Consider the following 12,256-nt stretch of genomic DNA (forward strand, 5'->3'; position numbering starts at 1 on the left):
AGCTGGCCGTAGGAACTCGGTCAGAATCAAGATACCAGACATTTCTTTGCAGTAGAATCTGTCTATTTCTCCCCATTGCATTTATGAGTGTTTCAGTACGAATCTCTACAAGGTCAGGGCTCCCCTTCTGAAACACACCCCAAATACCATGTTCTCCATCTACAGTAACGTCTTACTGTCTCCCTGACACGTCCGCTCAGACTTCACATCTCCCCCGTCCTCGGATGAGTGTGCTCTTTTTTTCCAGTTTGTTCTTTTCGGATGGCAAACACAGGCTGTCTCTGGTGCAGCTGGTTAATATGTATCTTAAGTCCCCCTTGGCCTCTCTTTTTAAATCATCCCTTTCCTGTAAGGTGTGCCAGTTCCCGGTCGGTCAGCACGGAGACTCCTTGTGAACGGGTTGACATTTATCTGCAGGGTGAGAGGCAATTGTCCTCCTATTAAGCCATGAGTGATTTACAGAACCATGTCCTTTAGGTTTTCCCTGGAACCTCTCCTGCCAAAGAAAATGCACTCCAGGTCCCAGGACAAGCTGGACAAGGACGACCCAGATAAGGAGAAGAAGGACAAGAAGAAGGAAAAAAGGAATAGCAAACATCAAGAGCTATTTGATAAAGAATTTAAACCCACCGACGTCTCCCTGCAGCAGTCTGAGGCTGTGATCCTTTCCGAGACGGTAATTTCTCGGGGCCGGGGAACTTTCCCCGCTCTGCCTTAGCTTCTGGGACCTCCCTTTGCTCCGCATTTAGCCGATGGAGCTGTCGGTTGGATTTCATTGAATTTTCTATTCAATAGTCCCCTGAAAATCTGGGGTCTACCCTCGACCCTCTCCTTGTATGACCCAGTGCTGTAGGGCATCCAGAGGCTCAGATCGGAGGTCTCTTCTCCCAGAGGGGTGCCCGGGTCGGCAGCCGGTGGTGCTGGGCTCCGTGCAGCAGTGTGGTCCTTGCATCCAATATGCATCCTGACGTCTCAGAAGACGAACAGGAATGCTTTTCTCGTCTGAGAACGATGCTCCCTGTCGGCTAACGCCTTCCCCTTGCCCCTTCCTGACCAGAAGTCTCTAAGCCCCAGGTACTGCCCCGAGTTATGAGCTGCTCAGCCAGAGTGCCAAAGCCCCTCCTGCCGGGTTCTGCACACAGCCTGGGGTTCCGTGTCGGTCTCCCTGCCGTGTCTGCCCCACATTTACATCGTTGGCACATTTCAGAAGGACTCTCCGCAATTTAACCGGACACGTGCTGGTTAGTCGACATTAGAAACGGATCCCAGGGAACCCTGGTTGCTGCACGGTTCCTGGGCAGTGTGAAGGCAGTGGACATGTTCGGGGCATGTTCTAGTTCCGGGGCCGGGCCTGGGGGCTACTGCTCACGGGACCGCCCAGCCGTGTGGGAGGCCTGAGGGCAAAGATGGGGCACGGGCAGCTTCTGGGGTGAACTTTATTCAGAACGTGCTTTTGGGGGGTGCCCGGCGGGCTCAGTCGGTTAGGCGTCCAACTCTTGATTTCAGCTCAGGTCATGATCTCAGTTTGTGAGTTCAAACCCCACATCGGGCTCTGCGCTGACAGCACGGAGCCTGCTTGGGATTCCTTCCCCTCTCTCTCTGTCCCCTCCTGCTCTCAGAAAATAAATGAAAAAACGAAAAAACAATTTTTTTTTCAAAAAAAAAAATTTTTTTTGAAAAAAAAAAAGAAAGTGCTGTTTGTAGACTGAAAGCAAAGAAGAGGCTCTCACAGGCTGTCAGCTTCAAAGGTTACGTCAGGCCTAGGGCCGCCTCCCCCTGGAGATGATGGGCACTTACCTGGACGGCGGCCAGGAATGTGCCTGCCCCGGGCAGGAGCCCCTGACCTGTCCTGGCTGTGATTGAAGGGTCGCCTGGCAAAAGGGCTCACCTTTTAATAAGACATATTTCATGGCTTGTTTATATCTTAAACCCAGAGAGTACGTTTCACCCAGACTGCGAGCCACTCAGAGCAACGGTCACATGTTGCTTGGCTGTCTAGAGGGAGAAGGCAGATTCGAGAGCCACGGCGTGGCCTTCAAGAAGGTGAATGCCTTTCTGAAGCCCTCAGACACAGCTCTGACTGCAGCATAAGCATGGCCAGGGCTCTCAGAGCCTAGGAGGGGGACAGGCCAGAGGCTGGTATTGCTTCCCAGGTGCTGGGCCTACAGCAGCGGGACGGAGAGGTCTCTGATGAGCCACCCCACGCTCTCTGTCTGCCACCCGAGAGAGTTGGGGTGCCCGCGACCTTGCTGGCACTAGCCGAGGCCACCTTCTCTTGAGCCCAGGATAGAGATCTCAAGTCTCAAAACATCAGAACTGGGTGGGGGAATTAGCAGAAACGTAAGCTAATCAGCTAGTGCCAGACGCTCTGTGTGGCCGTTCACATATTTGTGTGTATTTAGGCTCCATTTTCAGCCGTTAAAACCAAGCCTGAGAGACGTTTCACCACGTAGCAGCCCTGCTCACAGCGAAGTTGCTTGAGAAGCGGTCGAAGGTCTTGCCAGGCGCTTCACATCCCATACGGGTTCTGTCCCTCCCGGCCGTGGCCCTGTTTGCTTTCAGGGACACTGGCAAAGACCGTCTGGGTTCAGCCAAAGTGGGCCTCCCCACAGCTGGCCTGCAGTGGCCTCAGCAAACCCACAGGAACACACCGGGGTCAGAGCACAGAACCTTGACCCCTGTCGGCCTCTGGCGCCTCCCAGAATGACCACAGCTGCTGCAGGTCCAGGGACAGGAGTCCTGGCCTCTCGCTGGGAGCAGAGTTACTGTTCTTGGTCCAGCCCAGCTGCCTGTCTCTCCACAAAGGGGCCTCCTCCTCTGGGTGACAGGTGTCAGCAAGGTCTGTGAGTGCACGCGGGCACCCGCAGTTTCCTGTGCCAGCCTCCTCGTGCCTGCACCAGCCGAATGCCACAGGGCAGAGCAGGTGGACAGGTCGGAGGCAGGTTTACTGGAGCGGAAGCGGCACCGGGGGGCAACACAGTGTTCCCTGCACCCGCTGGGACAGCCTTGACTTTTGCCCGGCACCTTGCCTCCTAAGCATCTGCAGAGGCTTCCTCTGGTCACTCTGTGGGGCTCCGTTCGGCTTCCTACTTGATTTTGCATCATCCACAATCTCCTGACCCTCAGCTGAGACTCAGAGCCTGGGGCGGGAGGGAAGATCTTCCAGGTGTGATTTGCTTCACACTAGGAAAGCGTCCTTCTGTTTTCTGAGTCATCAGAACGTGCCTTATGGGACAGGACAGTCGCCAGTCCACATGCACGCTTACCCTGTTCCAGGCCTCCCTCCCCCCGCAGCAGTATTCGTCATATCTTGGCTTCTAGAGGCATCGCCCTGATCTCTGCCTCCATGTTCCCCTGGTGTTCTTCCAATGTACGTATATCTGTGTCCAAATGCCCCCTTTTCATAAGGACACCAGTCACATTGTGTTAGGGCCCTACCCTAGTGACTTCATCTGCAAAGGACCCTATTTCCAGGTGCGGTTACAGTCACAGGTACTGAGGGTTAGGGCTTCGACCTGTGAGTCCTGGGGGACCCAACTCAGCCATGGCAGACCCTAACTGTGCTCTTTCCTCCAACGCAGATAAGTCCCCTGAGGCCCCAGCGACCGAAGAGCCAGGTGATCAACGTCACCGGAAGTGAAAGACGTTTCTCGGTGTCCCCGTCACCACCATCCTCCCAGCCGACACCCCCTCCGGTCACGCCAAGGGCCAAGCTCAGCTTCAGTTTGCAGTCAAGTGAGTGGAACATTCTCCGCGTTGGGATTTGTGGCCTTGCTCTGTGGCTCCCTCTTTGACCAGAGGCTCTAATGGTAGGCTCGCCTCCTCCCCATGTAGTGAGTCTCCACAAGCATTCAACTTACAGGGAGCCCCCCTCGCGGCACCAGCAAATCAGTCTCCCCGAGTTCCCTGGGGGAGAGTGTGCTCTCAGAACCTCCCGTGCGGCAGGGTCAGCATGAGAGGCACACGGACAGCCTCCCTTTTTGTATCACAGGAAACGGAGCCACACGAGGGCCTTGGACCTTCCTGTGTCCAGGAGGAATGCAAAGTGAAGAGCTATTCTTAAGAGCTAAGCACATAACTAATTTTTCTAGTTTTGCCCAGTTTCTAGGGTTGCCGTGACATATTACCATCAACTTGTTGGCTGAAAACAACAGAAATATATTCCCTCACCCTTGTGGAGGCCAGAAGTCAGAAATCAAGATAACAGGGTTGCTTCCTTCCATAGGCTCAGAGAGACATTCTGTTCCATGCCTGTCTCCCCACTTCTGGTAGCTTCTGACAATCGTTGGCATTTCTTGGCTTCTAGATATACCACTCCAGTGTCTGCCTCTGTCTTCGTGTGGCCTGCTCCCCTTATAAAGACACAGGCCATTGGCTTTAGGGCCCACCATAAATCAAGAATGATTTCATCTTGAAATCCTTAGCTAATTTCCTCTGCAGAAAGCCTACGTTCAAACAAGGTGACATTCTGGGGTTCTGGGTCTACATGAGTTTTCAGGGGACACTAGTCAAGCCACTACAAGTGGGAATCAGCTTTTTGCCACTAAATTCAGGTCTGCCAGAGAGGAGAGGTCTTGGCAAGAAGAGGGTGGCAGGTCAGACTCATGTTTTGGTTGCAGCACACCATTCCAGAAAAGCCATCATAGGAAATGTGGCCACATCTCCAAGGCCAGTGCCTCCTTGTGGCATCTCTGGGGACAGACGGCTGACCTGAAAGGCACTGTGGCCTCAGGAGGTCAGTCATCGCCTCAACATCAAAGACGAAGCCCCACTTCTGGTGTGTTTTTTTATATAAGAGGAATGATCAAATACATTGCAAACCCAGGAGAACCCAGCTTCCTTCCTCCAGCCTGCACGGAGGCTCTGGAAGGCACACACAGTTGCCCTCTGCACCTGGTTTTCTTCCTGGGAGCAGTGGCCATTCCGGAGACTCTCGGGTGGGGAGTCAGCACTGCACGACAGGTGAGCCGAACAGACCGCTGGGAGGGAGACGGTCTCTGAGTGTTAACATCCTTACACTATTACCACAGACTCTTTGTTCTAAAAGCGTTGTATTATTCCCTTTAAATAGTTAAAAACAAGCACCATTGTAGCCGCTGCAGAAAGCACTTTAGTGCTGCCTTGATGTGAAACGTAGGATCACCATATGCCGCAACAAATCCACTCCAAGCCTATGCCCCAAAGAATTAGAAATAGGGATCCGTTGCATATGAATGTCCACAGCAGCATTCTTCACAATAACAGAAGGTAGAAACAGCCCAAGTGTTCATCACCTGATGGACGGATAGACAAAGTGTGCATCAAAGAAAAATCCGCACAGTGGAATACCACTCAGCCATAAAATGGACGCCATCTCTGCTGTATGTTGCATCATGAATGAACCTCAAACACATTATGTGAAGTGAAATGAGCCAGACACAAAAGGACAAACATATGAATTTGCCTTCGTGAAGTATCTAAAATAGGCAAATTTGTAGAGACAGAGTAGAGTGGAGGCATCAGGGGCCAAGGGAGGGGGCAGGGGCCATTTTCACTTTATGGGGACAGATTCTGTGTTCACGATGATAAGAGAGTTTTAGAAACGGATCGTGGTGATGGTCGCTGAAGGTTGTATCAATCAATGCCACTGATTTATACAGTTATGGTTAAGATGGCAAATTGTATGTTATACGTAGTTCATCACGATGCAAATAAGCAAGTGATCACGAGGGCAGATATTCCACCAGAAGCCTTTTCTCTCACTACCCTTGACTCATTGACAAGCCTTCCTCAGAAACCAACAACTTCCCCCAGGAAGCATTTCCCTAATGAAGGATTTTTCATCCAGTGGGCCGCTGGGGAAACCTCTAAGAGACCCATCAGTTAAAAAAAAGTCAATTTTCCTCAAATATAAAAAAGAAAAACAAATTTTTTCTAAGAGTCTCAACAAGGGTTGAGAAAGGATCCTGTCTTAATGATTATACTTCCATTTGAAACTGGCTAGTTTTTCAGTTTACTTTAAAAATCAATTGTACTTCCCCTTGGCTTCTTTAAAGTAACAGCCACAGTGACCGTGACTGCTAATAACTTCACTTCATACAGTCGTGGGTTTCCCCGTTGAGAGAGATTTGAAGGGCGGGTGACTGGCTGTGACACCTCGCTGTTTAGATCTCGCCAACACAAAGAGGCCCGAGGAGGGACCCTTCGGGGCCCGGGGTGGACGTGGCTGTTTTGACAGTGGATTGATGCCTCCTTTAAGCTCCAGTTGTAGGTGTCTTTATAGCATTTAGCGTTCTCTTTCTAGAACATGCCGTTGGGAGGGGGGTCCCCCCTTCATCTTCTCTACCCCTCCCAGCTCTCTTCTCTCCCCAGTCGACATGCACGTTTCTGCCTCCCCTTTCCCTGGAGAGAAGGTGAAGCAGCCACATGGATGCTCTGGCTTAGCGGGGACATTTGATTCTTCTTCTTTTTTTTTTTAATTTTAATGTTTATTTATTTTTGAGAGAAGGAGAGACAGAGTGTGAGACAGACAGAGGGTGAGTAGGGGAGGGGCAGAGAGAAAGAGGGAGACACAGAATCGGAGGCAGGCTCCAGGCTCTGAGCTGTCAGCACAGAGCCCAATGCAGGGCTCAGACTCACGAACCTCGAGATCATGACCTGAGCCGAAGTCGTTTGCTCAACCGACTGAGCCACCCAGGCGCCCCAGGACGTTTGATTCTAAATCGATTCGGTTTTCCAGGTTTGGAGCTGAACGGCATGACCGGCGTGACTGGGATGGACACGGCCGAGGTCCCGCCCCCCCTGCCTCTCAAGGGCAGCATGGCAGATTATGGGAACTTGATGGAAAACCAGGATCTGATCAGCTCGCCGACGCCCCCGCCCCCTCCTCCTCACCAGAGGGTAAGTCGGCCCGGAACCTGAAATGGGGGGTTTTTAAAATCATTCCCTCCACAAAATAGAAATCCCTCCTTCCTGAGATTAGCACGCGTGCTTTGGGCCAGCCCACATGTGGTCTTGAGAAGTCAAAGCGGTGGGCAGTCCGCCCACGCGATCTGGGTTCTGTGTCATCCATCACTGCAGAGGGACACGCTTCCAGATGTGGGTCTCAGAGCAAGGGAAAGGGGGAGAAGGTCCCGACGGGGTCAACGGGCCAGGCTCGTGACCTCGGAGGTCTTCTGCTTGAGGTGCAGTCGTGCAAATTCGATTCGGGAAAGCAGCTTTTCTGTGAGATGGTTTACGTGACTTTTAAAAGAAGCGGGTCCTGTATGGGGCTGGGCTCCCACCGGATGCCAGCCTGGCCCTCGAGAAGCCCTGAGCCCGACAACAGAGTCTTAAAAAACCATTTGAACCAGTCCCTCTGTTACCAGTTGACAGTTCTGGAAACACTCCTTGGAGAGCCAGCCGCCATTCCTGTCCTGGGTCGCTGTCCTGGCTCCTCTGTTTGTTCTCGGGCAGCTGCGGGCAGAGGTCAGCATGCCCACGGGGGTCGGCGTGCACACGGGGTTTGGCGTGCACACGGGGTTCACCGTGCCCACGGGGGTCGGCGTGCCCACGGGGGTCAGTGTGCACACGGGGGTCAGCGGGCACACGGTGGAGCACCGGTGGACTGACCCCGAAGCCCCAGGAGATCTGTTTCCAGGTTCCTCCCTTCCGCAGCCACATTATTCATAGCTTTATACATTTAAATCGCTGCGGGGTGAAAAGTAAAACATTCCCGTGCACACGGGCAGCGGGTCAGCAAAGTCATGACATGGCAACAGAGCTCCCGTCGAACATTGAAGACGTGAGGTTTATAATACGACTGCAGGTTTCTCCTAACAGCTATGCACATTTTTCCCCCTTAAAAATCATTACAAATCCTATGTACCCACTTTTTCTTTCTTTTTCTTTCTCTTTCTTTTTTTCTTTCTTTCTTCCTTCCTTTCTGTCATGGGTACTTTTTTATGGAGTGCTCTGCAAGTTTATTTTCTGTCTTCTTGTGAGAGAGCGCAAGAGAGAAGGAATTTATTTACAGTACCCGTACTTGATTATTCCTCTTATATAAAAAAAAAAAAAAAAAAAAAAAACACCAGAAGTGGGGCTTCATCTTTGATGCTGAGGCGATGACTGGCCTCTGGAGGCCACAGTGCCTTTCCGGTCGGCCCTCTGTCCTGTCCCCAGAGATGCCACAGGGAGGGACTGGCCTCGGAGATGTGGCCACATTACCTATGATGGCTTTTCAGGAGGCCGGAATGGTTCATTGCAACCACGAAAACATGAGTCTGACCTTTTCCGCAGACTTTTAACTACAAGTTAGAAAGAAAGGAGGCACAGGGGGTCGAGTGAGAATATTGACCGGCTGGGGTGTTGTTTTCCTAACAGCTTACTTAACCGATCCCACCTTTATTTTCATATCTTTATTTCATTGGAGAAGCAGGACTGTGCCCCAGTCTGTCCCTACACCGGCGACCTGGAAATTCTGAGCCTGGAAACATTACCGAATCCATGTGGTTACAGATCAGTTCAGGGGCCACATTTTATCCCCGTTTTGTCGCTGCATCATGTGGAGTGACCGACGCCACACTGATGCCACGTGCTGCCGGGTCGGGAAGGAACACGTGTGCACCTTGGCTCCCTTTCTGAACGGGTGGCGGATCCAATGAGATTAAGTACCCAGGTCTCTTCGCTGTTTGCTTCCTGTGCGATTTACCTGCAGCAGAGGTGCAGTGACGTGCCCGTGGAGCAGTGTCATCATCGGTTAGAAGCGGTGGCGTTTCGAGGCCGCTTCCCTCCGTGCCGGCCCTGCGGGCTGTTGTAGGATAAGGATCACTCGTCTGCCCTGGGGGGTGATCGATACCTCCTGTCACTGTCATTGATCCGCCCCGGGCTCGTAGTCAACCCTGATACTGGCTGTTGCCACTTTAAGCTGTCGTTTCTTTGAAAATGGCTCTCACAAGCAGTAATCTGAGCTATCGTTTCGCTGAACACTGATAAACCCACCGTCTTCCCATTTGGCACAAAGGGCATTTGCAGCATCTCGCTTGTGTCCTACTGTGTCAGCCTGGCCCTCGAGGGCTCGCCCTGCCCTGTCCCTGTGGCTTTCACAAGTACATAAGCACCCCGGTCATCGCGTCCCTTAAATAGGCGTCTGCTTTTTTTTTTAACTGTGCTTAGCAACCTTAAGAAAACTTAAGCCTATTATTTTACGTGACTTTTCTGTAACGCCTCAATGCCAGTCCCTGAGTTCTGTCTCTCCGTATTTATTCTCTTCTGCACGTGAAGCCCCAGGTCGTCTTGGTATTTACTTGTCTGTGAATCGGAAGGAAATTTGGGCAACGAGGAAGAGCCTACAGCACCACTGTTTTGTCCTTGAAACTCCTTCCCTCACGTTGGGCTAAATGTGAGCCTCCACCGAGAGGCTGCTAAAAACTCCACTCGGACCTTTCCTTAGATGCTAGCGTTCTGCGATCTCATCCTGGCTCGTTCTGCCCCCCACATGTCTGCTCCTGTATTCATTCGTTCATTCACTCATTCATTCATGTGTCCGTTCATTCACATCCTTGTGTGCTCAGCACCTGTTACAGACCATGGCCTGTGTGGCAGGCGTCCGTGGCGGTCATGAGGTCACGAGGGTGCCAAGAGCAAGGGGGCAACGTCTGCCCTCCATCGTTCACGCCCTGACAGGAGGTTTGTCTATCACCTTTGCAACTATCAGTTCATGCGGAGGAATCCCAAGAGGCAAACAACAGCCCATGGACCAAATACAGCTGGCCGCCCTTTTTTTCTTTTTTTCTTTCTTAATGTTTATTTCATTTTTGAGACACAGAGTGTGAGCAAGGGAAGGACAGAGAGAGAGGGAGACACGGAATCCGAAGCAGGCTCCAGGCTCCGAGCTGTCAGCACAGAGCCTGACTCAGGGTTCGAACCCACCAACCTTGGGATCATGACCCGAGCCGAAGTCGGACGCTTAACCGACTGAGCCACCCAGGCGCCCCTGGCCACCCTTTTCTTTTTATAAATTATTTTATTGAGGCACAGCTGCCCCCATTCTGTAAATAATGTGGTTCCCTTATGAAGACTTCAAACATGCCCCTAACATTGTTCATCCCACTCCGTTTGCAGTGTTGGAAGAGATTAGACGAAAAGCTGCCTTTAAACGGGTCACTTGGGCAGCGACCACAGGTATCCGGCCGACCCTCTCTCATGCGGCCTTTCTAGTTCCAAGAGCGAGGAAGGGCTCCTCGCCCAGCCCCGGAGAACATCTCCGAGGGCTCGTGTGGACCCTGGACGGTTTCGGGGCCTCGTCGGGCACACGAGAAGGGACCCGCAGGTCCTCGTCCAGGAGTGCTCAGCTGTGACAGCACCAGGCCGCCTGGGTGGCCCTGGTTCTGCTTTGCCCTTAAGCATTTAAACTGCCCAGTCCTGAAGCCGATCCATCTCCAGGGGCCCCTGGATCAACGCGGGGGGCGCGCAGAGCAGCAGTTTCCCTTCTCAGCGGCCGTGTGGCCTTCTGAAGCGCTTTGTGAAAAGCAGTTAGTTAATCAGCGATGCCAGAAAGGCCCCGTGGCCCCCCAGCCGCCCCGCCCCGTGTGCGGCAGACCTCCCAGCTCCGGGTCACGCAGAGAGGGCCGTCCCCACCCAGGGTGCGGAGTCGCTTCCCCTCCCTGCCGCTGCCCCAGGGTCAGCCCAGCCCCCAGCCCCCAGCCCCCAGCCCCCAGGCCCCAGAGCGTGAGTAACGTGGCACCTGCCGTGTTTCCGTGTCTTCTAGCACGCACCGCCTCCGCTGCCCAGCAAGACGCCACCCCCGCCCCCCCCAAAGACCACGCGCAAGCAGACGTCCGTGGACTCTGGCATCGTGCAGTGAAGACCGCGGGACCGCACGGAGAGCACAGGCCGCCGTCCCGTCCCTCCCTCCGCGTCTCCTCCCGCGTCTGGTGTTTACCTCATTAGGCCTGTGATGTCTGATAAGTAGTGCAATTGGTCGTCCTGGAAAGGAGTTCGTTTCCAGCCATGGCGTGGGTGGCCGTTAGCATCGGGGAGCAAGGTGGATGTGGGTCTGGACCGTCCTGTGGTGTTGATCAAAACTGGGGGCTTCTGACTGTGTCTGTCTCGAGAGAGCCGAAGTCTTGCCCGGAAGCCCTCCCTTTGTGCCAAATGACACATTAGCGAAGAACTCGGCTGACCTGGGTTTTGCGCAGTAGGAGAGGTTAGGCCACCACCCACGAGACCGAGTAGTAACTGAGTCCTACTCTTCTCCCGAGGCCGAACCCCAGCTTACTCCCGAAGGGTGTTTTATCAACCCTCCTCCTGCGGGTGTGATTTGGCGGTCAAGTGTATCTTCAACCTATATCAGGCAGTTAAGGTCAACTCTTTCAGGGAACTTCCTGATCTCCTTTGGTATAATTTAAAATAGGATATTTCTCAGCTACTGAACAGTTACTAATTTATGGAGTAGAAACACCATTAAAAATACTGGATCAGGTGGGAAAGTAAATACAAGTATAGGAAGATACGTTGTCTTTCACAGAGATGGCTTTAACCGGGTGAATTCTTTCTGTCGTCATTCTGTACAGAAGTTTGTATATACGATGGTTCCTAGAACGTAAGTTTTAATGTTTTTGGTCCTTCCGTTTATTGTCATAGGCATCGCAAATGAATCTCTATATGTGTTCTTAATTTTTAACTGCTGAAAGTGAAAAAAAAATACACAAATTAAGCTTTGTTGATTTTTTTTTTTCTAAGCTCCAAAGTCCTGAAAATGTTGGTGGACAATGATTAAGAAAAACAAACAAACAAACAAACAAACCCAACTAACTTTGTATAACCTAATATTTTTATTCTGTCATCTATATTTTTTTATCCACTATAATCATAATACTCTTCTAGTAGGCTCAAAAGTTATTCATTGACAACAAAAAAAAATAAAATGCCATTTAAAAAAGACTCACAGTGTCTGAATACTATGTTTTTATCCCTTGATGTAAAAAAAATGTATATAAATGCCATTGTTTTTTTTTCTTTTTAAAATATTTTTTAATGTTTATTTATTTTTGAGAGAGAGAGTGCAAGGCGGGGAGGAGCAGAGAGACAGAATCCGAAGCAGGCTCCAGGCTCCGAGCCGTCGGCACAGAGCCCGATGCGGGGCTCGAACCCACGAGCCGTGAGATCATGACCTGAGCCGACGTCGGACGCTCAACCGACTGAGCCCCCCAGGCGCCCCTCTCCTTCTTTCTTAAAGAGCTTTGTGACCCACATTGATATATGTGCTCATCTTCCTTAATGACCACTGTTGAGCTGT

At 51.8% G+C, this 12,256-nt stretch overlaps 1 protein-coding gene across 2 annotated transcripts in view; it reads left to right on the forward strand.

The window, feature by feature from the left end:
* DOCK1 (dedicator of cytokinesis 1) overlaps window positions 1-11,887 on the forward strand; it is a 525,941-nt gene extending 514,054 nt beyond the window's left edge. For both annotated transcript variants that reach the window (XM_047073604.1, XM_047073605.1), the window contains exons 49-52: window positions 478-676; window positions 3,582-3,735; window positions 6,719-6,879; window positions 10,727-11,887. In XM_047073604.1, coding sequence (XP_046929560.1) covers window positions 478-676; window positions 3,582-3,735; window positions 6,719-6,879; window positions 10,727-10,822 — 610 coding nt within the window. In that variant the 3' untranslated portion in view covers window positions 10,823-11,887. The remainder of the gene's footprint in view (window positions 1-477; window positions 677-3,581; window positions 3,736-6,718; window positions 6,880-10,726) is intronic.
* Window positions 11,888-12,256: the final 369 nt, after the last annotated feature.

This window comes from Lynx rufus, unplaced genomic scaffold, assembly GCF_022079265.1.
Source record: "Lynx rufus isolate CCGP_SWC_20201006 ecotype Redwood Valley unplaced genomic scaffold, mLynRuf1.p SCAF_11, whole genome shotgun sequence".
Taxonomy (NCBI): Eukaryota; Metazoa; Chordata; class Mammalia; order Carnivora; family Felidae; genus Lynx; species Lynx rufus.